General features: G+C 39.3%; 5 protein-coding genes across 10 annotated transcripts; 4 read left to right on the top strand and 1 right to left on the bottom strand.

The window, feature by feature from the left end:
• Positions 1–50: 50 nt before the first annotated feature.
• On the top strand, positions 51–4563 carry LOC149114546 (uncharacterized). Of its 2 annotated transcripts, XM_089287173.1 has the most exons (6): positions 51–796; positions 2234–2357; positions 2658–2743; positions 3404–3448; positions 3559–3651; positions 4227–4563. In XM_089287173.1, the coding sequence occupies exons 1-6, from the start codon at positions 719–721 to the stop codon at positions 4278–4280; spliced, it is 480 nt and encodes a 159-aa protein (XP_089143299.1). In that variant the 5' UTR covers positions 51–718; the 3' UTR covers positions 4281–4563. The 2 variants fall into 2 exon arrangements, 1 of the variants encoding a protein (XP_089143299.1); XR_016206498.1 differs by lacking the exon at positions 4227–4563 and having other exon boundaries at positions 2835–3448; positions 3559–3711.
• A 4649-nt stretch (positions 4564–9212) lies between these two features.
• Positions 9213–12862, top strand: LOC149114545 (uncharacterized). Its single transcript, XM_089287171.1, has 7 exons — positions 9213–9416; positions 10300–10423; positions 10758–10843; positions 10930–11028; positions 11389–11433; positions 11544–11636; positions 12537–12862. The coding sequence occupies exons 1-7, from the start codon at positions 9339–9341 to the stop codon at positions 12567–12569; spliced, it is 558 nt and encodes a 185-aa protein (XP_089143297.1). The 5' UTR covers positions 9213–9338; the 3' UTR covers positions 12570–12862.
• Positions 12863–12988: 126 nt separating this feature from the next.
• On the top strand, positions 12989–17504 carry LOC110046158 (uncharacterized). Of its 2 annotated transcripts, XM_089287168.1 has the most exons (7): positions 12989–13712; positions 15146–15269; positions 15570–15655; positions 15751–15852; positions 16320–16364; positions 16475–16567; positions 17143–17504. In XM_089287168.1, the coding sequence occupies exons 1-7, from the start codon at positions 13635–13637 to the stop codon at positions 17194–17196; spliced, it is 582 nt and encodes a 193-aa protein (XP_089143294.1). In that variant the 5' UTR covers positions 12989–13634; the 3' UTR covers positions 17197–17504. The 2 variants fall into 2 exon arrangements, with proteins under 2 accessions (XP_089143294.1, XP_089143295.1); XM_089287169.1 differs by lacking the exon at positions 15751–15852.
• Positions 17505–18114: 610 nt separating this feature from the next.
• Positions 18115–23263, bottom strand: LOC110046151 (ubiquitin-conjugating enzyme E2 U-like). 4 transcript variants are annotated; one of them, XM_089287162.1, is made up of 8 exons: positions 23126–23262; positions 22935–23014; positions 22170–22254; positions 21755–21847; positions 21164–21261; positions 20488–20614; positions 19214–19618; positions 18115–18781 (listed from the first exon to the last, which is right to left on the bottom strand). In XM_089287162.1, the coding sequence occupies exons 2-8, from the start codon at positions 23001–23003 to the stop codon at positions 18642–18644; spliced, it is 1017 nt and encodes a 338-aa protein (XP_089143288.1). In that variant the 5' UTR covers positions 23004–23014; positions 23126–23262; the 3' UTR covers positions 18115–18641. The 4 variants fall into 4 exon arrangements, with proteins under 4 accessions (XP_089143288.1, XP_089143289.1, XP_089143290.1 ...); XM_089287163.1 differs by having other exon boundaries at positions 22935–23004; XM_089287164.1 differs by having other exon boundaries at positions 18115–18778; positions 22935–23263.
• Positions 23264–23848: 585 nt separating this feature from the next.
• Positions 23849–26433, top strand: LOC110046152 (radial spoke head 1 homolog). The gene is made up of 2 exons (XM_020751832.2): positions 23849–24126; positions 24734–26433. The coding sequence occupies exons 1-2, from the start codon at positions 23951–23953 to the stop codon at positions 25212–25214; spliced, it is 657 nt and encodes a 218-aa protein (XP_020607491.2). The 5' UTR covers positions 23849–23950; the 3' UTR covers positions 25215–26433.
• The last annotated feature ends 367 nt before the right edge of the window (positions 26434–26800 follow it).

The following is a 26800-nucleotide window of genomic DNA, read 5'->3' as shown; positions in this document are numbered from 1 at the left end:
CATTGATTTTCTTATGACAGAGGGAGTAATTCATATCAGGGATAAGTTTGTGCGTTGGAATATTACCATTGAAATTGTGGTTGCTCAGCACACGCCATACTTGGTTTGTTGTAGCTTGAATATTGGGCTTTCTGTAAGAAAAAACTCCCTCATAGTGATTCCAGCTTACCTGCAAGACCGTCGAGACTGATTAAAAGCCAACGTTTTTTACTCCAAGCACTACTTTCTGTGAAAACTAGACGCTTCGTCAAGAAATGTCACAGAATAAAGAAGGGCCTTCTCATCTATCCTTTCAAGTGACTAGCGATAAAGCAAGCTGTTGACGCTCTACGTTAGGAACGTCTGGGACTATGATCTCCCATTTGGCGACCAAATACGACTACGAAGAAGAACGGCTAGTATTTTATGACTCGGCCCGAGTAATTATAAATTTCTAAGGCCAAAAACGTGTTAAAAGTTAGATTTCCATCGAAAGACACACAAAAGCAACAATATTTTGAATGAAAAGCGGTTATTTCAATGTTCCCAAGAGATCTCCACCCAACGGTGGCAACGAGGAAACGAAACTAATACCAGCGTGCATTACGATCGTAGCATCCACGTGCACACCACCTGGTATTAGACTGAGTTGCAGACGCGTTCATTTCGCTGCGCCGTACTCTACGTCTCACAAGAACCTTTACAGCACGCCAAGGCGGTCGTTACATTGAAAACATTTATGGCGATCTTGGTTCGTACGTGCTGCTGCGGCTGTGATTTGCGGACAGGCGTTCGGCTAATCGGCATCTTTGGTCTGGTAGGTGTTGTGTTTCCCCGCCGTTTAGTTTTGAGTTGTTTGTTCTGTCTGTTTGTCTTGTGTTTCTAGCTAACATTCCTTATGCTATCTGAGAAACACTACGTGATGCAGACGCCAGTTATATGTAAAATATGTTGCTGTTTGGGTCAATGGCGGTTTGCGAGTACGAGTCAGCAATGTTAGCTCGGGATAACAAGTCGACCCCTTGCTCGGCATGACAAACACTAACTTGACAGAAAAGAAATATAGATATTTAAAAAACAAACAAACAAACGCAACTCGTACAAACCAGTGCATTTATTCCGAATGGTAAAGACAATCAAATGCTTGTCATTTCGAGGTATGTTACTCGTGCAGATGAATTGAAAGTGAACTCGGCATTCTTACTTATCGCGGAAGTTTTAAGAAGTTCTTAGAACTATCCATGCGCCATTGGTTTATGCTAATGCTATGCGCTGTTGCCGCGCTGGACTAAATTCAAGAATTAAAATTCGACTTAAACACGGCAGTAGGAGACATATGAAATCATTCAGTTCTGCAAGTTGACGTTCGATACGACAACGTACGTACTTAGCGCGGCAGGCACTACTGAACCGCGGCACAGCAGGAACGTGACTTGGTTTGAGATGGCGTGCTCTTAAAGTCATAATTTATTTTAATGTATGTTGTGTTTTTAAGGTTTGTTTTGTTGTTTCTGATCTAATTTGAATTTGACGCAATTTGGCGCACTGTTGGGCCAAATTCATTTGAGTTCGCCATTGCAGCAACTACGTTTGGAATAGGCCTTAGTAATTTTCATTTCGTTAAATAATTCGCCGGATTACCTAATTGAGTTAGTTGGTGTTATTTTATAACATCAGTGGAATCTTCTGAATCTATCATTCTATCTATCAATTTAATGAATCTTATTCATTAAATTGTAAATAATTTTAACTCTAGCTAAGGTATATTTTATTGTGTGATTAGTGTCCCCAATTTGTTTTTTTTTTTAAAGCTTAAGACTAATGACACTTAAATGAAGTCATTCATTCATTCATTCAGTCAGTCAGTCAGTCAGTCAGTCAGTCAGTCAGTCAGTCAGTCAGTCAGTCAGTCAGTCAGTCATTTATTCATTTATTCTTGTAAAAGGAATATTGCTTTATAAAAGTGGTGCACGAGTGATGTTTTCATCTAGTTTATTTCCCGGAACTAGTTCCTTCTTTTTCCCCATCTCATATGATCCCGGGCTTTGTCGTGTACCATCAAGGTCGCGTGTATTAATTTCTAAATTTTATGCTTAGAATTTTTGACCTGCAATCATCTTCCAAGTATCCAAAGGATGTGTTTACGCCATATTCATGCGGATGCCTACCAGACGGCCATTAAATTTAACTTTTAACTTCTTAACTGGCTGGTAAACAATGTTAGAATAAATCTAACTTTCCCTTATTTCACCAGCTTTCCGGAAGTTATATGATTTATTCTGGTTGCCATTCCTACCAAACTCTTACTGCCGAAATGAAAGACACGTCAAGTCCATCACCCCTTGAAGATATGCCCGTGGATTACAAGTATTTTAAAGGTAGGTCTATCTTTTCCGCAGTCGTTCGTTCTCTCTCTGTTTTCTTGCTCTATCGCTCGACAAGAAATGCACGTTAAAATAAGCAAAATGCTTATTGAACGGCCTGGTTTTAACCATGGGCAGACTAGCCTTAAGAAGAGGAGCTTTTGAAAGTGAAATTTCCTCCAAAGGAAATCTTCCCTTTTAAGCCAATTTCGCAGAGGCTCAGAGTGATTATTTTAGGGCCTGTAACAAATTGCAATTACTGACAGAAAGGTTTTTTAAATTATTGCTATTATGACTTTTATAATTATTGATTAGCTGTTACCAACCTGGGCCTCGTTGGAGTGGCTTTTGGAGGAATCTCGGTGCTGGCAAATTTGCTGTTGCTGTGGTCCTATGAATCCGTAAGTGCAGGTTTTTATTTATTAGCCAGTAAATATTTGCTCCTGCACCGACTCGATCGTTTCCTCATCAACTTTTTTATCTTCATTTCAGAACAACCCGTATCTGGCTTACCCTTACGTTGTATGGAACATTTTTATGCTTCTTTTCACTTTTGGAGTCACGATCTTCTTCATTGCAATCTGGAACAATCTGTTAAGGTGTTCGGAGTTGTTTCCAGAATGCGGCTCGTGTTCCCACAGCATTTCTCGTTCTCCCAAACTTCCACTCGTGTTTCTATAACTCGATAGAAACAAAGTACATGTTTTCTACTTCTTAAATATTGGATTTCAGAGGTGGTCGCTTACGAAAGTTTCGAAAGTATTAACCACTTATTAACCGATAGTGAGGGCTTTACGGGAAAATCTCAAACCGAGAACTTGCCGCAAGAACGAGGACTGAGATTTTCCCGTAAAACCGAACGGGCGAGGTTAATAAGTTATTTATTACATGGCATTTTGCTTTGTTTTTGCAGGCCCGTAAGCGGTCCTTGGGCGCAAACCTTAAAGTAATAATCAGTATTTATCTCAGCAGATACCTGCAAATACTATAAAAACACAAGTCATACCGTGTAGGAATTGTCTGAAGATCGAGAGTTAACTAAAAATATTTTTAATTTGCAGTACTCGTTTATATTTTTGGGAAATACTTTGGGATGGCTCTTATCGGTAAGTTATCTACACTTGTCTAAATTAGAATATTCCCCCGCCATGAACCTATATTTTCTTGCGTTATATCTTCACCGGGATGTAATAAAAATGTTTTTATCTTCTCGCAGATCTACTTCATCATCGTGGTTTACTCGTACATCGAAACCCTTCGTCAAGATCCGTCAGCATTTGATCAGAGGCCTAGACCGGTCACCCTACCGGTAATTAAAGTAATGTTCTAAAAACGTCTCTGAGGCGCCGTCCGCACTACGCCGGTGAAATTGGAAAACCCAGCTTTATTTCTACGGTTAGGTCTACCGTCCACACTAATCCGTCACGAAAACTGAGCTTTTCGAAAACGCTCTTCAAACCGGAGGAATTTGAAAACGCCGGCTTTTCGTTTTCGCGTGGACGGAGAACATTTTCAAAAGGGAACCTTTCGAAAACGATGTAGTCACGCCGATAATCACGTGATTTCCCTGCCCGTAGTTTCCTAAAATAAAAAATCCAAAATGACCGGTGATTGTTGCGTTCTTAAATTCCTCCGCGGTAGAGTGGATGGATAACATTTGATGCGTTTTCAGAGCCGGTAAAACCTCCGTTTTCAAACTCCTCCGCCGTAATTTGGACGAGGCTTACGAAAGAACCAAATAATTAATACACGCTTTCGAAAGCAGAGTAAGTACCAGAATGTTCCGGTACGTAAGTAAGTCGCGGCTGAATGACTTCCGGTTCTAGACTGTTGTCGAGGCAGTCCTGAAAGTTTACTGAGGCTCTTTGTTCGTTTTCCTCGTAGATGCAGGTGCAGCCTCCACCTTATGCAAAGCTCCAAGAAGTTACGGCAGAATGAAACTGTCAACGAGGAAAACGTCCCGTTGCTGCTTTTTTCGTTTTTTTTGGGTTGTTTTAGCATACTTTAATACCACGTGTATTACATTCTTCCTCGTTCCCAGGCGCCATTGGATTTCGGCGGTAAAGAGCGAGGAAACAGGGAGCTTGGGGCGAGAGAACCTTGGGAACGAATCAGGAAGTACGTTAATCACATCAAGAACAAACGAACTCATGTGCAATTTATATGTAAGCATTCACTGATGCAGATGTAGAATAACAAAATAAAAAGCACACTGAGTTAATTTTTGCTGCCCTTGTCACTGAGTGTACAGATACTTTTTTCAGACGCATTTACTTTTTAAACAAAAGAGCAACCTCGCTGTTCGACTTTTCGTTTCTTACTGCGCAAGAAACAAGCGACTCCGCCATTTATAGACTCGATTTTGATTGGTATTAAAAACGATGGAAAGCTATTAAAGTGTTTTATTATTATTATTATTATTATTATTATTATTATTATTATTATTAAAGATTCGCACAGCTATTGATGATATTGAAGCTGGTTTCGTCATTGGCTCCGGGCAACAACAAGTTGTCTAGGAAAGCCAAGAAACACCCCTTGTTTGCTTTTTCTCTTCTTTCTACATCTCCAGCACCTTTCTAAGAATTCTTGCCGACCCCAACAATGCACATCTCTTTATCAGTCCAACAGGAAAGCCCACCTCAATGGCTCTTATTATTATTATTATTATTATTATTATTATTATTATTATTATTATTATTATTATTATTATTTTGATATTATTATTACTATTATAATTACCGAAAACTTAAGGAACAACAGAATTTCTGAATTTTTTACCAGATACATGTAAGATTCAAGTTTGTATGAAAAGTGCTCAATAAAGTTTGCTATTATTTTTTAAAAAATTATTATTATTATTATTATTATTATTATTATTATTATTATTATGTGAAGTTGAGAAACAGTTCCTTGAAAAAATATCTGTATCACTGTTCACGGAAGGCACTTGCCAAGTTCCTAGGCCTCAATATTTTTCCGAGGTCAATCGTTTCCGGATACGTCATCGAAATCAACTGAACGTGAAGGCCTGGGAGAAAGCCGTGAACTACTGCAAGGAACTGACCATTATTATCTGGAGAACAAACTGAGTTACAGAAGCTCGAAAGGAATGAGGGAGAAATCTGCCAGGCTGTCGGAGGAAAATGCTTGCAACTGCATTTATTACATGATTTTTACATGGCAAAGGTTGCCCATCCCGCCACGGAGTGTATTATATAGTGCAAATTAATACTGGGCTGTGCATGGGGCTCTTACAAAAAAATAAATAAAATTTGTTAAAAATGATAAAATGTGCCCGTAAAGCCAGACTGAGAGCGGTCTGGTTTGAACTGGCGTATGTTGGATGGCAAGCTGTTGTGTTCTGTCATTGTTCTTAAAAAGAAGCTGTTCTTGTAGATCTCTCCTCGTGTCCCTGGGTTGATGAAGGTTGCCTGTGATCTTGTGTTGTAACTTGAAGGCCCTTCAGGTGACCTGGGATGGAAATAGTGTCTCTACCATGCAACGATTCGTGAAAAACTTCTATGCGGTGACATTTCCCGATCTTTCCCTCTTAGTTCAAGGGACGGCCATTCAAGATCGTTTAACAACTGTGTCACTATGCTATCTTCCCTTCTGTATTCCCCCGCCTCTGGATTGTTCCCACACTCTTCATATCTTTCTTTAGATGGGGATTCCACACAGCTGATGCACACTCTACATGCGATCTTTCCAGGGCTATATACGCTTGCTCCTTGATCTGTTGTGGACATTGGATCCTTGATCTGTTGCAATTTGTTGAAGTCAGCGGATTCTTCCTTCCCGAACTCCTTTCCAGGGCCCAGCAAGGGATTAAGGAATGGGTCTGTTGGTAGCGTTCGGTCTCTCAGGACCCAGTAACGTGCGTTGCAGACTGAAATAACCCCTGTAAATAATATATCCGCTTTAAAAATCAGCGGTATGGGGCGTCTGCGACAAAGGTTTTAAGGGCTCTGAGGCGAAATTTATCTGGGACGACATCAATAGGACGCCGACGAAAAAACGACGCCAGTTTATAAGCTGTATAAGCTGTTAGTTTAGCTTTGGCCCTTTTGGAGAACAACGACAGTTCTGGCGACGTCTGTGTTTGTTTTTTACTTTATTTTTTATTTTATTTTTTCACTTTATTCAGTCCAACTGTAATATCGTCACTGTGATTAGCCTTTGAGGTGGTCTAATGTCTGTCAATTGTACAAGTCAAGCTCTAGTGAACCGTGGCCAGAAAAGCATTCCAAATACTTCTAAAATACAGTCGGTTATTTCGTATTATTTAGCTTGAAGGAACACAAAGTTGCGCTGCTCTTCTTAAGAAAGAGCAACTAAAAAGGATTGGACGCTTTACGAAGTGAAAAGCCAGAAAATATCGATAAAAATTTGAGAAACATTTGTATGTATATTTATAGATTTAGGACAAAAAATGTTATCTACTTAAACACGGAGCGATCCTATAAAAGGCAAGGACACGCCACCTTTGAAGCACTTTGTTGCCTTTTTTGTGCAATTGTGGAAAGCTGAAACTAACGGTCGCATAACATACAAGTCGTGGAAATATCGTTTTTTTTCGTTAAAACAACGGAGTCATTGACGTAGAATAATAGAAGGTGAATAATAAAATTACAGCGAAAATAAAACTTATGTTAACACTTAAGAAGATGCCTCTGAAAGAACAAAAACGATGAATTATCTTCGTCACCTCACGGAACATTCAAATTTCGCCGCTAACTAAAATAACAAAGCTGATGCCTGCGATCAACGAGCTATCTGTTTCCATTTATCTCGGCATGCCGAGAACGAAAACAAATCTCGTAAGAGGTGACTTTGGTTAGCCTGTGAACAGACGGATTTATGAGCGTTATGATGGTGCAAACAAAATGCAAATTGAACAATGCTGAGTTATTCTTCAAACTGTTCTATATTCAGAGGAAGGAAATTGGAAACAAAAAGTACTACGAAGAAACAAGAGAACTTGAAAAATAGCAAAGTGAGATCTCACCTGAATATTGACGTTAGAAAGGAGGAGGAAGACTCGTGGCTGAATGCAATAAAAACCAAAATTGCGTTCGTAAAAGGCCGACGGAATTTTACTGAGCAGCAAGAGTACAACAGCAGCCAATGTTCTCCTTACCGTATCTCTTAAACATAAGCATAAGCACAAGGAATGGAACTTTTTCCATTTTCTTGTGCTTATGCTTATGCTTATGTTGTGAATACTTGAGTGTGAACGGGGCATACATAAGCATAAGCGTAAGCATAAAGGGTTTTCTTGTCAGCGGAATACACAAAAATAAAATCCAGGCCCGCTCTGTCAGAATCTGTCAGCTGAAAACATGGCGACGCAGGTGAACGAAAAGTTGGCGGAATCTGTCCGCAATTATCCTTGTCTGTGCGACAAAAAATCGGCAGACTTTAATTCTTGTACAAGGTTATAATAATTGCCTTGTGTCTTTCTTCTCATAAAAATGTCTCTTATCCAGACCTTTCTCGGTTTTCTTTGTGTTTGTCTTTGCATAAGCAATCTTCTTCGATTTCTACGGCTTAACAGTAGCAACAATCCAATTTCTACTTCGTTATCCGCCATCTTGGATTCCTGAGAGCTGAACTGCGCCTGCGCAATAGCCATCCTTATGCTTATGCTTATGTGACCCCGGTTCACACATATTTTTCTTATGTTTATGCTTATGCTTATGCTTATGTCAAAGTGTGAACCAGCCCTTAGATAACTGGCTGAAGAATAACCATATTACCGTAGATATAATATATTGCCTTCGCAGTCTGCTTGTATCTGGGTTTTTTTAAGAGTTTCAGTTACCAAACTTATTTCTCAACCGCGTTAATCCTCAAACGAGAAAAGGCACTCTAGCATCAAATGAACTAGACAGGGCATTTTATCGATTTGAGTAAACAGCTCGAATTCATACGATGGGCTTTCGCAAGAGGAACAAAATTATGAAGTTGAAATTAAAAAAGTCAGTTTTCTTTGTAAACTTTTCTCCTGAAGCTATCGCTTATTTAGTTCAAAAGGCATTGCTTACTTGTAAAATAGTACCGAAACAGGTAGAGTGTTTTTTCGGAGACGCGCGAAACAGTTGCCGCCAGCGACAAACGAGAACGTTTTGGGTCACGTGGCCTGAAGCCGTCAAATGAAAAGTCAAACACACGTGAGCACATTCCTTCGCGCGGTCTGTGACTCAGTACTTCCAGCCTGAGTTTTTCCCACGCGCTTCTTCTCATGATCAGTCGTCGATCTTTCGTTCTGATTGTTACTTAGTAGTGCAACCTAATACAGATAAAAGTTTTTTGTAACATTTCTTTTCCCGAAGATCGATGTGAAGTGATAACGACGGACGAAAATGCGGTGACGACTTGCGATGATCTTATGCAAATCGTACGGGATAAATTAGAGTGTGTAGGAACGTGAAGGAATGTGATCACGTGCGCTTACCTATTCGGCGTCAGTTTTAGTCCACGTGGGCTTAATTCAAATACGCTTCTTGACAACGGCAACTGTTTCGCGCGTCTCTGAAAAAACAGTCTACCTGTTTCGGTAGTAAACCAGAAAATTACACCCGTCTCTCTCCAGAATTTTGTGGCAACGCGCTAAAATTAGACCTGAGTGAATAAGCCAATCAAATGGGAGCATTGGTCGTCCGTTGGGATTTGTGATTGGCAGGCTGAACACCTCAGCCTCGTCATATAGGTCGCTCCGTGTTTAAGCATTCAAATTCAAATCAAGCAAAAAAGAAACAATGTCAAGGTTGGATATCAATTCGCTGCATTGATTGGCTCCTAGAAATAACGTGACGGTCATTAGGGTCTTGAGTGACTGTAACTTCCTTAACTACCATGTAAATCAGGAAGGGCAGCTGCGTACTACGGTAATTGCTGAGACGCATCTGAAAAGGCGTTCATTTCGCGGTACTCTACGATTCACTAGAACTCTTAGAGCACGCTCAGGCCGTCGTTAACAGCGAAGAAAACATGGCGATTTTGGTTCGTACTTGCTGCTGCGGCTGTGATCTGCGGACAGGTATTCTGCTCATCGGCATCTTTGGTCTGGTAGGCATTGTGTTCCTTCCCCGCACGGTTTATGCCTATAAACTGCGCGTCTAGATAACGTTATATACTTGTGTCTGTCCCAGTGCTATCTAGAAACGGCGGCGTGATACAAATGCTAGTTTCGTGTAAAGTTTGTTGCTGTTTGGGTCAATGTTAGTTTGCGACTGCTTTTTTCTTGATGGGCCTCCTTTAGAAAAGGAAAACTCAGGGTTAGGGTTAGACAAGACCCCGAATCTGGCTCGCTTTGAGTTACACTGAAATAGAGCAGAAATTTAGTAAAAATAATTGCAACTCGGATAAAATTTAACCGTTTCGATATTCGTTCAGTGATAACCTCAATCAAAACCTACGCACTCCGATGAACTAGTGCAAGTGAACCAGATCTTTCCTTAAGGAGGAAGAGTACAGTTTACAACTATCGAACAATTTGTACATTAGTTTTGCTAATACTTTCTCATTTAGTTAAACATTAAGATTACTCAGTTGATTTGTTCAGTATTATTCTATGATATCCGTAAAATCTTCCACCTCTTGCAAAAGGAATATTGCTTAATATATTAATTATAAAAAATGTTTTACGAAGGCTGCTTTCAAGTACTTCCTTCTTCTTCCATGTGGCAGGCTTTCTCGAGTACCATCGAGGCGTCTCTTCAAAGAGGCTGACTTGTCGATTTTATATTTAGAATTTTAAACCCATAATCATCTTCCACCTATGCAAAGGATAGTTTTAGGTGGTGTTTTGCGCCATATTCAATCTGACGGGGAACAAATTAAACTTGACGAAACTAACCCCCCAGAGAAACATCAAATTTAATTGACTCCGTAACCCTAAAAAACCGATAAACAGTGTTGAAATAATTCTAACTTTTCCTCTTCCTAACAGCTTTACTCGGGTTATGTGATGTATGCCAATTATAGTGGATACAAAACCCTTACTGACATCGAAAACGCATACAGTCCGTCGACCCTTGATGAAGACTTGCCTGTGGCTTACAAGTATTTTAAAGGTACGTGTCTGTTATTTTCTTTCTCCGTTTTCGTTGCTTCATCGCTCGACAAGAAATATATGAAGAAGCATAATGATTACCTGGCTTAAAGTAGATTTTGTATTTTGGGGGAGCCTTGTAGTCTTAGGGAACTTTTGAAGGCAGAACTTACTCCAAATGAAATCTCATCTTTTCGGTGCCAATTCCACCGTTTTCCCATGGTGGCGACATTGGAGAATGTTCGGTACATATGCGTTGGCCTGAAGATTCGATTTTATTTATGCTGACGAGAACTCGCAACAAATCAAAAGTACAAACACAAAATGTTTTTCTTTTTTCGTTTTTTTTTTTTTAGTTATTATCCGCTTGGGCCTGGTTGGAATGGTTTTTGGAGGCATCTCGATGCTGGCAAATGCTCTATTGCTGGGGTCTTACGGTTCGGTGAGTACAAGTCCTTATTTGCCAATATTGCTCCCGTACTGACGCAACATTCCCTCGTCGATAATTTTTTTTATTCTTCATTTCAGAGAAACCCGTATCTGGCTTTCCCTTACTTGGTCTGGAACATTTTTATGCTTCTTTACACTTTCGGACTCACGATCTTTTTCGTTGCAATCTGGAACGGGGTAAGTCGATCGGCTGTTCCCGAGTTGCAACAACAACAAGTAGCTTTATTTGCATGACCATGAATACATACAGTGTTGCAAAAACTTTTCTAAACGAAAACTAAAACAGTAACGATTATCGTGATCATACAATAATGTTAAGATATAGCAGTCAAGTTACGTTGGTTTGATTTGAAAGTAGAATATTGCGTAGATCAAAGCAAGATGAAACAAACAAACATTGCGTTGTAGTGGAAAAGATAACAGCTACCTCTGTGTTCGAATCGAAACTAATAGATGCCTGCAAATACTATAAAAACAAAAATCATACCAGGTAAAAATGTTGAAGATCGCGAGTTAACGAAAGATTTTTATTTGCAGTTCCAGTATGTCTTTGTGGTGAATATTCTATGGTGGCTCCTATCGGTAAGTCATCTACACTTTTCTTAATTACAACATTCCCCTGCCATGAACCTATATTTTCTTGCGATATTTTTTCACCGAGATGTGATAAAAATGTTTTTATCTTCTCCTAGATCTACCTCATCGTCGTGGTGTACTCGTACATCCAAACCCTTCGTGAAGATCCGTCAGCATTTGATATTGCAATCGGCCCTAACGTTGTCGTGGTAATTAAAATAGCTGTTCTGTTATAGAATGTTTTTATCCAATGTATTTGCCTTTTGTTTGTGGCAGTATAATGTGGAAATTACCGAACACTGTCCCTTTGACTGGAATAATTTCGAGTCAAAAGGTTGCTATAGCTGCGTTTCCAAATTTGGGTGGGAGTAAAATAAAATCACGACAAAGGTATGTCAGTCTGCAATCAGGGATAAGAGTTCCTTGTTGTTCCTGACTTAATCGCGCTCTAACCCTCACGAGTTCTTTGGGTAAAACCCTTCTTTCTCAAAGATTGTTTTGTGCAAGTAGTCTTAGCATTTCATGCATCATGGATTTTATTGTAATCATTAAAAAAAACACAACTTATTACGAGTGTCGATACAAAACAAAATGTTCAAGTTGTTCCCAGATAGAACTCAGGATTGCCGGCCAGGGTAACACGATGGTTTGATTTACGGCTTTGTATTGAGACGTTGCTTAGTTTGAAGAAACACTCCTGGGACTAGAAACTGTAGTTTAAATTTTGTAAAGACAGAAAAGACAAAATTCTGTTGACTTTATTCCTGCGTTTGACCTATTCCAGCTAGTTCCTCTTTTTCTTGTTATCACATGACTAATCGCATGGAATAATTAACGTTAATTTCGCGCCAAAAGTACGAAATACAAAAAGGAAAGAAAAGAAAGAAACAAATAGAAACAAATCTGTAAAAAACAAAGTGCAAATCAGTTTAAGTTCTCGGATTACAGCACTAGGCAGCACCATAATCGGCTTCTTTATATTTGCAAAACTCTCTTTAAAGGGTTAAGCCCTTGCTCAGTCTCTTATATACGAACATAAGGATGTGCACGTTCGTTTGTTTATTTTATTTATTTTACTTATTTATTTATTTTTTTCATTTTATACACAGATGCAGCCTGCACCGTATGCAAAGTTTCCTTGAAGTTCCGGGTGAATGTAACTGTCGACAGACTCGACAAGGCAACACGTCCAGCTGTTTTCTTGGGGGGTTGTATAATGTTTTAGCATACTGCATGCATAGTTTGCTGAAGTAGACTCTTACTCGTTCCCAGGCGCCAAGAGCGCGACGAAAACGGCGGGGTTAGGAAAAGCGACGCCTGGGAACGAATCAAGAAGAACATTAATGTTAAGAACTAACGAAGTTGTGCGCAATTTATATGTAAGCATCCATTGTTGCAGATGTAGAATAATACAATAAAAAGCACATTGAGGAAATTTTTGCTGCTCTAGCTTGTCACTGAGTGTATAGAGATATTTGTATTTCAGATGCATTGATTTTCTTATGACAGTGGGAGTAATTCATATCAGGGATAAGTTTGTGCGTTGGAATATTACCATTGAAATTGTGGTTGCTCAGCACACGCCATACTTGGTTTGTTGTAGCTTGAATATTGGGCTTTCTGTAAGAAAAAACTCCCTCATAGTGATTTCAGCTTACCTGCAAGACCGTCGAGACTGATTAAAAGCCAACGTTTTTTACTCCAAGCACTACTTTCTGTGAAAACTAGACGCTTCGTCAAGAAATGTCACAGAATAAAGAAGGGCCTTCTCATCTATCCTTTCAAGTGACTACCGATAAAGCAAGCTGTTGACGCTCTACGTTAGGAACGTCTGGGACTATGATCTCCCATTTGGCGACCAAATACGACTACGAAGAAGAACGGCTAGTAATTTATGACTCGGCCCGAGTAATTATAAATTTCTAAGGCCAAAAACGTGTTAAAAGTTAGATTTCCATCGAAAGACACACAAAAGCAACAATATTTTGAATGAAAAGCGGTTATTTCAATGTTCCCAAGAGATCTCCACCCAACGGTGGCAACGAGGAAACGAAACTAATACCAGCGTGCATTACGATCGTAGCATCCACGTGCACACCACCTGGTATTAGACTGAGTTGCAGACGCGTTCATTTCGCTGCGCCGTACTCTACGTCTCACAAGAACCTTTACAGCACGCCAAGGCGGTCGTTACATTGAAAACATTTATGGCGATCTTGGTTCGTACGTGCTGCTGCGGCTGTGATTTGCGGACAGGCGTTCGGCTAATCGGGATCTTTGGTCTGGTAGGTGTTGTGTTTCCCCGCCGTTTAGTTTCGAGTTGTTTGTTCTGTCTGTTTGTCTTGTGTTTCTAGGTAACGCTCCTTATGCTATCTGAGAAACACTACGTGATGCAAACGCCAGTTATATGTAAAATATGTTGCTGTTCGGGTCAATGGCGGTTTGCGAGTACGAGTTAGCAATGTTAGCTCGGGATAACAAGTCGACCCCTTGCTCGGCATGACAAACACTAACTTGACAGAAAAGAAATATAGATATTTAAAAAAAAAAAAAAAACAATCGCAACTCGTACAAACCAGTGCATTTATTCCGAATGGTAAAGACAATCAAAAGCTTGTCATTTCGAGGTATGTTACTCGTGGCAGATGAATCCAAAGTGAACTCGGCATTCTTACTTATCGCGGAAGTTTTAAGAAGTTCTTAGAACTATCCATGCGCCATTGGTTTATGCTAATGCTATGCGCTGTTGCCGCGCTGGACTAAATTCAAGAATTAAAATTCGACTTAAACACGGCAGTAGGAGACATATGAAATCATTCAGTTCTGCAAGTTGACGTTCGATACGACAACGTACGTACTTAGCACGGCGGGCACTACTGAACCGCGGCACAGCAGGACTGACGTGACTTGGTTTGAGACGGCGTGCTCTTAAAGTCATAATTTATTTTAATGTATGTTGTCTTTTTAAGGTTTGTTTTGTTGTTTCTGATCTAATTTGAATTTGACGCAATTTGGCGCACTGTTGGGCCAAATTCATTTGAGTTCGCCATTGCACTAACTACGTTTGGAATAGGCCTTAGTAATTTTCATTTCGTTAAATAATTCGCCGGATTTCCTAGTTAGTTGGTGTTATTTTATAACATCAGTGGAATCTTCTGAATCTATCATTCTATCTATCAATTTAATGAATCTTATTCATTAAATTGTAAATAATTTTAACTTTAGCTAAGGTATATTTTATTGTGTGATTAGTGTCCCCAATTAGTTTTTTTTTAAAGCTGAAGACTAATGACACTTAAATGAAGTCATTCATTCAGTCAGTCAGTCAGTCAGTCAGTCAGTCAGTCAGTCAGTCAGTCAGTCAGTCAGTCATTCAGTCAGTCATTTATTCATTTATTCTTGTAAAAGGAATATTGCTTTATAAAAGTGGTGCACGAGTGATGTTTTCATCTAGTTTAATTTCCCGGAACTAGTTCCTTCTTTTTCCACATCTCATATGATCCCGGGCTTTGTCGTGTAGCATCAAGGTCGCGTGTATTAATTTCTAAATTTTGTGCTTAGAATTGTTGACCTGCAATCATCTTCCAAGTATCCAAAGGATGTGTTTACGCCATATTCATGCGGATGCCTACCAGACGGCCATTAAATTTAACTTTTAACTTCTTAACTGGCTGGTAAACAATGTTAGAATAAATCTAACTTTCTCTTATTTCACCAGCTTTCCGGAAGTTATATGATTTATTCTGGTTGCCATTCCTACCAAACTCTTACTGCCGAAATGAAAGACACGTCAAGTCCATCACCCCTTGAAGATATGCCCGTGGATTACGAGTATTTTAAAGGTAGGTCTATCTTTTCCGCAGTCGTTCGTTCTCTCTCTGTTTTCTTGCTCTATCGCTCGACAAGAAATGCACGTTACAATAAGCAAAATGCTTATTGACCGGCCTGGTTTTAACCATGGGCAGACTAGCCTTAGGAAGAGGAGCTTTTGAAAGTGAAATTTCCTCCAAAGGAAATCTTCCCTTTTAAGCCAATTTCGCAGAAGCTCAGAGTGATTATTTTAGCGCCTGTAACAAATTGCAATTACTGACAGAAAGGTTTTTTTAATTATTGCTATTATGACTTTTATAATTATTGATTAGCTGTTACCAACCTGGGCCTCGTTGGAGTGGCTTTTGGGGGCATCTCGGTGCTGGCAAATTTGCTGTTGCTGTGGTCTTATGAATCCGTAAGTGCAGGTTTTTATTTATTAGCCAGTACTGAAATATTTGCTCCTGCACCGACTCGATCGTTTCCTCATCAACTTTTTTATCTTCATTTCAGAACAACCCGTATCTGGCTTACCCTTACGTTGTATGGAACATTTTTATGCTTCTTTTCACTTTTGGAGTCACGATCTTCTTCATTGCAATCTGGAACAATCTGGTAAGGTGTTCGGAGTTGTTTCCAGAATGCGGCTCGTGTTCCCACAGCATTTCTCGTTCTCCCAAACTTCCACTCGTGTTTCTATAACTCGATAGAAACAAAGTACATGTTTTCTACTTCTTAAATATTGGATTTCAGAGGTGGTCGCTTACGAAAGTTTCGAAAGTATTAACCACTTATTAACCGATAGTGAGGGCTTTACGGGAAAATCTCAAACCGAGAACTTGCCGCAAGAACGAGGACTGAGATTTTCCCGTAAAACCGAACGGGCGAGGTTAATAAGTTATTTATTACATGGCATTTTGCTTTGTTTTTGCAGGCCCGTAAGCGGTCCTTGGGCGCAAACCTTAAAGTAATAATCAGTATTTATCTCAGCAGATACCTGCAAATACTATAAAAACACAAGTCATACCGTGTAGGAATTGTCTGAAGATCGAGAGTTAACTAAAAATATTTTTAATTTGCAGTACTCGTTTATATTTTTGGGAAATACTTTGGGATTGCTCTTATCGGTAAGTTATCTACACTTGTCTAAATTAGAATATTCCCCCGCCATGAACCTATATTTTCTTGCGTTATATCTTCACCGGGATGTAATAAAAATGTTTTTATCTTCTCGCAGATCTACTTCATCATCGTGGTTTACTCGTACATCGAAACCCTTCGTCAAGATCCGTCAGCATTTGATCAGAGGCCTAGACCAGTCACCCTACCGGTAATTAAAGTAATGTTCTAAAAACGTCTCTGAGGCGCCGTCCGCACTACGCCGGTGAAATTGGATAACCCAGCTTTATTTCTACGGTTAGGTCTACCGTCCACACTAATCCGTCACGAAAACTGAGCTTTTCGAAAACGCTCTTCAAACCGGAGGAATTTGAAAACGCCGGCTTTTCGTTTTCGCGTGGACGGAGAACATTTTCAAAAGGGAACCTTTCGAAAACGATGTAGTCACGCCGATAATCACGTGATTTCCCTGCCCGCGGTTTCCTAAAATAAAAAATCCAAAATGACCGGTGATTGTTGCGTTCTTAAATTCCTCCGCGGTAGAGTGGATGGATAGCATTTGATGCGTTTTCAGAGCCGGTAAAACCTCCGTTTTCAAACTCCTCCGCCGTAATTTGGACGAGGCTTATGAAAGAACCAACTAATTAATACACGCTTTCGAAAGCAGAGTAAGTACCAGAATGTTCCGGTACGTAAGTAAGTCGCGGCTGAATGACTTCCGGTTCTAGACTGTTGTAGAGGCAGTCCTGAAAGTTTACTGAGGCTCTTTGTTCGTTTTCCTCGTAGATGCAGGTGCAGCCTCCACCTTATGCAAAGCTCCAAGAAGTTACGGCAGAATGAAACTGTCAACAAGGAAAAACTTCCCGTTGCTGCTTTTTTCGTTTTTTTTTGGGGTTGTTTTAGCATACTTTAATACCACGTGTATTACATTCTTCCTCGTTCCCAGGCGCCATTGGATTTCGGCGGTAAAGAGCGAGGAAACAGGGAGCTTGGGGCGAGAGAGACTTGTGGTCGGGAGGAGTGACGCCTGGGAACGAATCAGGAAGTACGTTAATCACATCAAGAACAAACGAACTCCTGTGCAATTTATATATAAGCATTCACTGATGCAGATGTAGAATAACAAAATAAAAAGCACACCGAGTTAATTTTTGCTGCCCTTGTCACTGAGTGTACAGATACTTTTTTCAGACGCATTTACTTTTTAAACAAAAGAGCAACCTCGTTGTTCGACTCTTCGTTTCTTACTGCGCAAGAAACAAGCGACTCCGCCATTTATAGACTCGATTTTGATTGGTATTAAAAACGATGGAAATGAACGGAAGTAAACCACTAGCATTTCTGAGGAAACGAAACCTAAACAAGCAGAATCTCTAAACACTTTTGTCGCCGATTGTTATCAGGAAAGCAACACGCTCGACCTAAAGAGACCAGGAATACTTCCTTTACAGAAGCTCAGCCACGGTATTTTAGAGTTATTTTGGCCAGGCACAAAATCACATTTAAATAACAGGAAACTTGAAAATAGCAGATTAACAAGATAGAAAAACACCAGAGAAATAATAATAAACCACAAAGGAAGATGGATCGTTTAGGATGGAGAAGATTAACACGGATTACAAACGAAGAACCTGAAAAATTCAGCCTTAACTTTTGAAGATGCGCACACCGCAGGAATGGATTTGACCATTTTGATCTGAAACAGGGAATGACATTGTCAACTTTGATCAGCAGCAACTACATATTTTTAGACGAAACTTTCAGTTTTCAGTCCGTTTTTATATATTTTAGGCCACATGGAGAGCAAACCAAGTCATGGTATTTTAAAAATGTCTCCAGTTGAAAAGCTCGATTTTGGGGGGGTTGGAGCTACGTCACATGGAATGTACAACTGTCAAGTTATATGATGTTTAAAGTCATTGAAGGAAACTTGAAACTAATATCTTGCCTAATAAGGTGGAAAACAACGAAGAAATAATAACAAACCGAGAAGTAACAGAGTTCGGTCAAATTAGGGAAGACTGAGGTGGACTGACAACGACAAAATTTAAAAAAATACACATATTTACGTGTATTTACGTTACGTTGCCTATGAACTTTTACGCATGACACGGTCTCATGCATGTAATTTGGCCAATCAGTGACCAGCATTTCCAATCGTCAGTTTGGCGCCGAATTTGACGGGGCTTCCATTTTACTTCATTTAAATGGGGTGCCTTTGTCGTATATGGCGCACGTCATGGACAACACGTTATGAAGTGTTTCTATGGTGATGGCCACTGTTGCTAAGGTAACGTATTAGTCCACGCTAATAATTCGTCAACCTCCTGATCATGGGGTTCCAGGTCCCTCGCAGTTGTAATTGACGGCGAAGGGGCATTGGTTATCGTTCTCGGCGTTGGAGAATCCGTACTTGACAATCCTGCTAAAGTAGGTAAGGAAGAAATGCAAAAAGACGTACGTGTCAACACAATAAAAATGCACAGTGTTACAGTATCGAAAGGAGACAACTGCAACCTTGTGTAAGGAATGTGTAAGGAGTTGTTTTGAAAATGTGATTCGGACGCTTGCACTTAGAGATCATGAAAAATTCACCAATTCATTGTATTTGAAAATTCTTGGTATAGTCTGATAGCCAGCTCTGTAATCTTTAATTTGATATAAGGATTTAGGTATCTACAGTTTAAACCGAACGCGCTATATCGTTTGGACGAGAAACACCTCTAAAGGTATACGGTAACCTTAACAGTGATAAATCAGCACAACTTTTATAATTAGACTGATGTAGTTGCGCGTGCTGAACTTCTGATATTGTTGTTTGCTGTTGTGCCTTATAAAAGCAAACAGAGCCTGTTACCTTGCTGCTTAGGAAGATAAATCTGTTTCAGCAACTGAATCTTAGTTGACTTCAGTTCGGCCAGATCCTGTCCTGCCATTCCAGTGTCAAACTTCCCATACATGATGGCATTGTGCTCTGTGAGCTGTTTGTGAATCTCTTCCTGCAGCTCCTGCTGGGGAAGGCCAAAGTGTGTGGCTTGTAATTTAGAATCAGCCCTAAGAACTTCACTCAAAGGATTACTTGAGTCCGGGACTGGCTTGGTTGTGGCAATTCCACTCCACATGGCGTGGTAGTCGTCAAAAGATACTTTTCCAAGTTTAACGGTCTTCTTTTTCTCGTTTAGAGTTCTTTCTGTTGGTCCTGGTTCTATTGGCGAGATTCGAGTCAAATCAATGTCCTCTGCTGTGTGGGGTTTAAGTCCAGCTGGAAAATTGGAGCAAAAAAAATACATGAAGAGTCAATAAATTGTGCTTTTGAGTCAGTCCAGCAATAAAGTTTGCAGTGGGATTTTACAATGGTGTTATCAAATCCAATTTTGGGAGTTATTTCTGTGTACATTCACTAATCATTTTCCACATATGTGGAGTAGATGTCAAGAACTGAATAAAGAGTGCCAAACTTGATTAACACTGATTAACAAATCAGCTAGCAAATCAAACGACTTCATCTGTTTTAATAATTACGTACAATGCAGCTCAGATACACCCGACCCAAAATACAGTATATATACCCTTATTTTATCAAATTTTATTTTCTTAAATGATTGTATTGTAGGATACGTTAATTGTACTGTAGTAGATAGTAGGTCCACGTCAGCTGTCAGCTGTCATTTCTGTAACAACCAACTTATCAAATAAAGTATTTAGGTACAGCGTATGTATTTTCAACTATTTTCACTTTTAGACCTCCTAGAATAGTTATAACTGTTTTAGAAGTAGTCTATTAATGCATTACACCATAAAGCCAAAACAAACTTGAAGCAATGATAAGGATCGTTGATACAATATTTACTCTTCTACAGGGGTAATAAAAAGTAAGTAAGTAAGTAGTGTGGTCTAAAACACATAGCTCATTACAGTATCGTATAGCCCTTATACTTAATTATTCCAGCTTGGTACGGTTTGGCAGAATAAGAGGTGATTTAGGTCAACCCAAGGTTCATTTGTGAGATGCAGTCAAACTTAAATGCATGTACTGTACCACTAATGAGGTGACAAGACAATACTGATTTGACAAGTAGACTGATGCATGTGCTTCATATGTCAAACTAATATCTGGGCGAAATGGCTCACCTTCCACTCTCTTACTGGCCAGAACACAATCCAACACAGTCTGCCTGAAGCTGCTGGGCGAGGATGCAAATATTCTGGCAGCACTAGGGTTTATGGCATTTTCAAGAACTGGATTTACCAGCAACATCTGAATAAGGAAGTGTCAGTAGACAGTAAGTCCAGACCTAAAAGTGTTGATTCTCCTTACTAACTGCCTTAAATTTCTTCAGAAATATGTTTTGAGAATTTGGTGCTCAGTCAAGACAATAGTTCCCTAGTCAGTGATTTTCTTTATTCTCTGCTTGACACTGTTTCAATAATGTAGGGAGAAATCTGCCACCAGAAAAAAACTGGGGAAAAACAAAGAAAAAATAGTGTCTGCTTGTAAATTGTACCAGTAGTCCTACAGCTAACCTTTAATTTCTTGGTCAGACAAGAGTTATGACACCTAGACTGCTTTTTGCCTTAGGATGCACAGAGCATTTACCCTGGTGAATGCAATTAGACACAAAAAAAAATGGGGCTTGAAGAGGTTTGGGCAAGAAATGTCTTTCTTCAAGTGCATGCTAAAACTGTTGCCTCATCCCAATCATTTCCTGTCTTGAACCCTTGCCCCCCACCACCCTCCCCCCTCCACCCCCCGTACTTGCCCTCCTGCTTTCAAAGGAAAAACCAACTGCAATCAGTCTATTTATACCTGAATGCTTAGTAGCATGTATGAAATTGAATAAAACTCTTTCCAGTGACTTAAATCGTCTAAAAAGTCAGCACAGACTTGCCCTGTGTCTGGATCAACTGATAAATGGAATGTCAAAAACAAAAAAACAGACAAATTAGTATATTTACTGTCCACACAAAGACCAGTGTAATAGTAACTACATATATTATAGGGCTTAAGACATGAGCAGGCAAAATGAACTGAATCCTGCCTGTCATTGGCTACTTGAGTGGGCAAGATGGCACTATCTTACCTGGTCAGGATTACGTGCTGCGTCCCACAAGGAAATAGTGTTCTTTTTTCATAAAATAAATCCTCTAGTGAGCAAGCTTGTTGGGTCAAGATGGCTATTTTTGAAAGCCTATGGACCTCAACTCTGTCTCGGTCCATAAACATGCAAAAAAAGAACTTGGCCAAAACCCAGCCATCTTGACCTCACACTTGATCAATAACCCATACATAATTAGGACAATGCACTTCCAACAGTTTTAAACATTATATATTACAAATGTATACCAAAAACACAAACCAATTTAACAAGGACTCATAAGAATTGAAGATGGAACTAACCATTCGGATGGAAGGGAATCGTGTGAAAGAATACTCTTGGTGGTCGGCCATTGTAATACTCGCCAAACTGGAGATACAACTTGAAAACACCTCCTGACGATGCAACAAAGAAAAGTTGTTGTGATAAGAGGCACCAGAACATTTAAACAGGAGATACATGTAATTACAAGGTCTTTTTTATTGACATCCTGATAATAATTATTAACTGAGTGCCAGACCAAGCACAGCACTGTCAAAATAACAGAGGCAAATATTTTCCCACCTTACCTCAGTTCTAACTTAGTCAATATGTTTATAGTATCATCCTCAATGAAAACATCAAATAAGGTAAATAAGGTAACAACAGTATGGAGAAATAATATTCCCATCTCATTTTTTTACAGCATGCATGCCTTAATAAAGACATCATACCAACCTTCCCACATTGTGTCCTTTGGGCCCTTTATGGTACCTTCCCATGAAAACATGTCATCCTCATTTAATGGCTTTGCCTGTATGCCCTGAAAAGGTCACATACTGCTGTATTGTAACAATAACAAATTAAACAAATTATGTTATCCATTTATGACTAGATCATAAACAATGCTTGTGGGTTTTACTGTAAGAGAAACTTTATTCATAAAAACCATGGCACACAAATCTGGACTAGTAAATTAAACCAAAAATACACCAGTTAAACAACACATTTGTCTTTTTTCCCCTTATTGTCCATTTTGACTGTGGGCAGGGCATATGTATAGCGGAAAATATGAAAGCACAGGAACGTTTTGGATTCAGTCCTTGCAAAATGTTCCCAAGTTGTTCTGCATCTTTATTATCGTCATCATTATCATCATCATGAAAACGCTTGATCTCCACAAGGGGAACAGGACAGTGCACTTACAGAGAGACCTAAGCAATAAATTCACTACTTCACAGACATTACTAGTCCCACACTAACTAACGCTAGGTGACGCCTCAAGACAATTTATTTATACATAGCCTCATAGAACACAATCAGGACATACAAATAAACATATCTATCAGATGCGATACATTACATGTGCACGACATTACATTCACAGATCGATGTCCAAACCGCATCAGATGTAAGATTTACTCAGCTAGTGTTAAACGATACTAATGGACAGCTACGTAGATTGTGTCAATATTTACACTAGAGATGATAAACACAGCTTACCCAAGGAAGTTCTTCTTTTTGCAGCTTGAACCATTCTTTTTCAAGCAGCATGTAAGCCCTTGAATGCATCCTAGATCACTCTCAAAGTAACCATAAAGCGAAATATAAGCTTAAGCCGAGCTTCGAAATATTCTAGATAGTGATTCGAACAAAAATTATCTCCAACGTCATGCCCACAATATGCAACTTACTCTCAAAGAAGCACCAGTTTAGGTTAATCTTTAGGACAGAGTAACCATCTTAGCTAATTTTATACTCGTTTGCTCCTTTCAAAGTGTACATTTTTGGTCCACCGTTCGCCATTTTAAATCGACTTTCGACAGCGTGGTTGCATAGCAACACTAATTATTTCCAATAGTGCCCAGTGCCCGGTTGGTTTGTTATAAAATTCATAACAACTTTTTCCCCGTGTTTTTTTTTTTGTTTTTTTTTTTTTTTTAGCTCAAAACTGGTTTTGTATACCCTGGTTTTTGTGTATTCTTCGATTTGCGATGCCCATTTTTTTCCCTTTCGAATGAGATCATGAGTATTGCAAAGTTTTCCAATTTTTCGTCATTAGGCTTGGATTCCAAGCCTTTCGGCACCTTATCTTAGAAAAGGTCACAAACTCACGCTTTCTCAGCGTTCAGTTTCATGATTTTAAAACTGAGTTCTTGTTTTGCACAGAACTGTTTACTAGAGCTTGTTGTAGACTCTTACAGCCGAGGATAGTCTTGCAGTAACACAGAAAAATATGGAAATCGATGTGACAGGTATTTTGTACAAAATCCATTCACCATTTAGTCCTTTACGCAAATTTTGCTATAGTTTAACAAATGAGCTCTTGAGCAAACACACCACTGTCATGTTTGCTCAATTCGACCAATGAAATATTTTGGCGTGTTTACATACAGCTGAATGGTTATTCAAATGGTCAAATTCAACTTTTTACCTTAGAAACGAACATAAACAGACAGTTATACGGCTCGGTTTAGATCTCAACGTCCCGGAAAGGAGTTCGTGAAAGCAGCTTAGAAATGTCCTCCGATGAAGAAAGTGTTGAGGACGAGGGAGCACCTTATCTTGGGGAATACGAAGGAGACAGAAATGAAGACGAGGAGCGGCATGGTAAAGGCAAAGCTAAATTGCCGAATGGTGATATATATGAGGGAGAATATTCACATGGAAAGCGGCATGGACAAGGAACTTACAAGTAAGAAAACTCTCTCTATTTATAGGTTCCGTTTATTTTTCCATTCTAAAGCAAATGGCAAAACTCTACCCCCTCCAAACCGAAAATTTCCGAAGAAGTTTGCATTTATGCTTTCATCTGCCCGACGAGGGTCGCCGCATGTACCTTCATAGAACTAATAGAACTAAGAAAACGTTTTGCATGCGGTAGTAGACTGATCATGAATAGTCTGAAAAGCTTTTAACTAAAACTACAAGGCTTCGGTCTTGACTGGCGGAGTTTTCTTTTAGCATTCTGCCTAAGAATTAAACCTGGATTTGTCCCGGTCCAATACTGTGCGTCTCTCTATGCACAGACAGACGAGAGCAAAATAAACAGAGAAGAAACTTTCTCTCTAAGGAATGCAGTCAACTCTTGAAAAGAACTTCGTTGATAGCATAATAATAATAATAACAGCTGTAGCTGTAATAAAACATTCTCAAATTACGCTTGTTTTCTAAAATTTTTTAAGACTTCTGATGGTTTCTGGTAACTCTTACAAAGAGAGAGAATCTCGGTGATTTGTCTCTGTTTCTTGGTTATTGTAGGCACTTTTATCTTTATTTTAAACTCTTATGTTTGGTTCCAGGTTTCAAAGCGGAGGAAAGTATACCGGAAGTTACATCAACGGGATAAAACACGGCGAAGGGACATTTTTCTACCCCGATGGCTCCAAATACGAAGGGTACTGGTTAAACGACGTCCGTCATGGCCGTGGAAAATACACCTACCCGAATGGGGACATTTACGAGGGGGAATGGGCCGACAACCAACGCCACGGCCAAGGGGTGTACAGCTATGCGACCACCGGGTCTAAATACAGGGGGATGTGGGTGCAGGGGAAAATGGAGGAGGCTGGAGAGCTCATTCACGCCAATCACCGTTATGTGGGAGGTTTTCAGCAAGATAAACCCAAAGGAAAAGGCAAATATGTGTTTGATAACGGATGCGAGATGCTAGGAAGGTATGAGCTGGTAGAAGTTGTAATAGAGCCTGAAACAGAAGAGGAGGATTCCGTGATTGTGGTGGAACCGAAGTGGAAGATAGAGGAACTGGTATCGCTGGAATAAGTTCAGAACTAAAAGCACGTTTTATATGACCTTTCATGAAAATATGACAAGAGCTCTTTTATCAGTGTCATTTTCGCAGTCTTAATCTTTTCACTCCCAAGAGTTCATTTTAAAAAATTAGAAAAATTTGTTGCAACTTAAAAAAAAAAACAAACAATGGCCACACGAACGTACCGCTTAACAGCTTTCGTTTAGATTGTTGTAATACAAACTAGAGTTTCAAGTACAGACGTAAAAGTTAGAACCGTCTTGTATACAGGATAATAAACAGTACCACATGAAAGTACTGCTCAAAAGCTTTCATTTGAATTGAATAGTCACACACTGTGTTTTTTTAGGATCACCTTTTAACAGCCTTTACGGCATAACAAACAGTACCTCATGCCAGAATTGTTCAGTAGATTTAATTCGTATGCTCAAAAGCTGCGGCATCATACTCAGACTTAATGAAAGCACACCATCTAGATTTACTACAGAAAAATGAAACTGTTCTTATCAGCAATGATCACACCACACTGTTTATTTACGACTGGCGATGAAACGTGAAATCTCCTTACTCTGTACAATACATTTCATTCAAATTTAGTTCTGAGAATTTCTTAGTTCACTAGATCACGACAATATCGGTAGCTGAATAAAGTACTTTTTAATTCTTAATCTTACTTTCTTAGTTAAACCCGGATTATTAGTAGCGCTTGCCAATTTTCCTGAAACCATATTTGTTTGAACATGTACATGGGCAGTGCCTCTTCTGGGTCGACACATTAGACGTACTGACGAAGGGTTACAAGACATATAATCACAAAATATAACATACAGACGAAACTAAATGACTGATTTATTAAAATACGAGGGAGTGTATACACAAGTTGTTGCGTGTAGTATCGCTGGAATACGTCTCGACCTAAATTTACACTTTTACCACTTAACTCAATTTACTGCCAAAGAAATGTCATTCTTTCGTAAACGTTAACTGACATTGGAAAGTTTAGTTACATTATCTGCCAGCTTAGTTCATATTATCATGTTATTTTTACAACGAGATATTTTAAGGGATCAGCTATATGATATAAATTAAGTTGACACTCAGGTATCCAGCTAAGCACGGCCCTTAGACTAAATATGCATGTGGTCCTAATTGGCGGGAGTACATTGTCTGTTCAAATGAAAAACAAATATTTTAATTAACGATCAAATTAAGTCAACAAAGTTCAACAAAGTATTGTTCAATAATTACAGAAGTTTTCATCGCCGTCTGACTCGTCTGTGCGAGTTCCATTCCAGTTCAAGTACCTATTCTTAACTTATGTTTCAAACTCGTAAAAAAATGCGCCATGATACAAAACTATTCGAACAGTGTGCTCAGCTAGTATTTTATACTAAGTTACGACATCGCTAAACGTGGGAGATTTCTCTTATCTGACGACTATCATCAGAGTTTTCAGCGTAAAAGTATTTTACTTTCCCTTCAGACATTGTAAAGCGTGTTGTGTACATTTTTCCATCCAGGTCAAGGGTGATGAGTTGTGCGGCAAAGCCAGTGGAATTTTCTTCGGCTTCGTCCTCAATTTTACCTTGTTGTGTTT

This window comes from Orbicella faveolata, unplaced genomic scaffold (genome assembly GCF_042242905.1).
Source record: "Orbicella faveolata isolate gen_17 unplaced genomic scaffold, um_ofav_v1 contig_14, whole genome shotgun sequence".
Taxonomy (NCBI): Eukaryota; Metazoa; Cnidaria; class Anthozoa; order Scleractinia; family Merulinidae; genus Orbicella; species Orbicella faveolata.
Note: the sequence above shows the minus strand (reverse complement) of the source record. Positions and strands in the feature narration are given on the sequence as shown.

Excerpts from the sequence above, each read along its gene's own strand:
- LOC110046151 (XM_089287161.1), bottom strand. The coding sequence starts at position 23,003 with ATGCATTCAAGGGCTTACATGCTGCTTGAAAAAGAATGGTTCAAGCTG. Across the intron at positions 21,848-22,169 it reads AAAGGACACAATGTGGGAAG|GAGGTGTTTTCAAGTTGTAT; the intron begins GTTGGTATGATG and ends TTGCATCGTCAG. Across the intron at positions 21,262-21,754 it reads GATTCCCTTCCATCCGAATG|TTGATCCAGACACAGGGCAA; the intron begins GTTAGTTCCATC and ends TCCATTTATCAG.
- LOC110046158 (XM_089287168.1), top strand. The coding sequence starts at position 13,635 with ATGGCGATCTTGGTTCGTACGTGCTGCTGCGGCTGTGATTTGCGGACA. Across the intron at positions 15,656-15,750 it reads TGCTGTGGTCTTATGAATCC|AACAACCCGTATCTGGCTTA; the intron begins GTAAGTGCAGGT and ends TCTTCATTTCAG. Across the intron at positions 16,365-16,474 it reads CTTTGGGATTGCTCTTATCG|ATCTACTTCATCATCGTGGT; the intron begins GTAAGTTATCTA and ends ATCTTCTCGCAG.
- LOC110046152 (XM_020751832.2), top strand. The coding sequence starts at position 23,951 with ATGTCCTCCGATGAAGAAAGTGTTGAGGACGAGGGAGCACCTTATCTT. Across the intron at positions 24,127-24,733 it reads CATGGACAAGGAACTTACAA|GTTTCAAAGCGGAGGAAAGT; the intron begins GTAAGAAAACTC and ends GTTTGGTTCCAG.
- LOC149114546 (XM_089287173.1), top strand. The coding sequence starts at position 719 with ATGGCGATCTTGGTTCGTACGTGCTGCTGCGGCTGTGATTTGCGGACA. Across the intron at positions 2,358-2,657 it reads GGATTACAAGTATTTTAAAG|CTGTTACCAACCTGGGCCTC; the intron begins GTAGGTCTATCT and ends ATTATTGATTAG. Across the intron at positions 3,652-4,226 it reads CTAGACCGGTCACCCTACCG|ATGCAGGTGCAGCCTCCACC; the intron begins GTAATTAAAGTA and ends TTTTCCTCGTAG.
- LOC149114545 (XM_089287171.1), top strand. The coding sequence starts at position 9,339 with ATGGCGATTTTGGTTCGTACTTGCTGCTGCGGCTGTGATCTGCGGACA. Across the intron at positions 10,844-10,929 it reads TGCTGGGGTCTTACGGTTCG|AGAAACCCGTATCTGGCTTT; the intron begins GTGAGTACAAGT and ends TCTTCATTTCAG. Across the intron at positions 11,434-11,543 it reads TTCTATGGTGGCTCCTATCG|ATCTACCTCATCGTCGTGGT; the intron begins GTAAGTCATCTA and ends ATCTTCTCCTAG.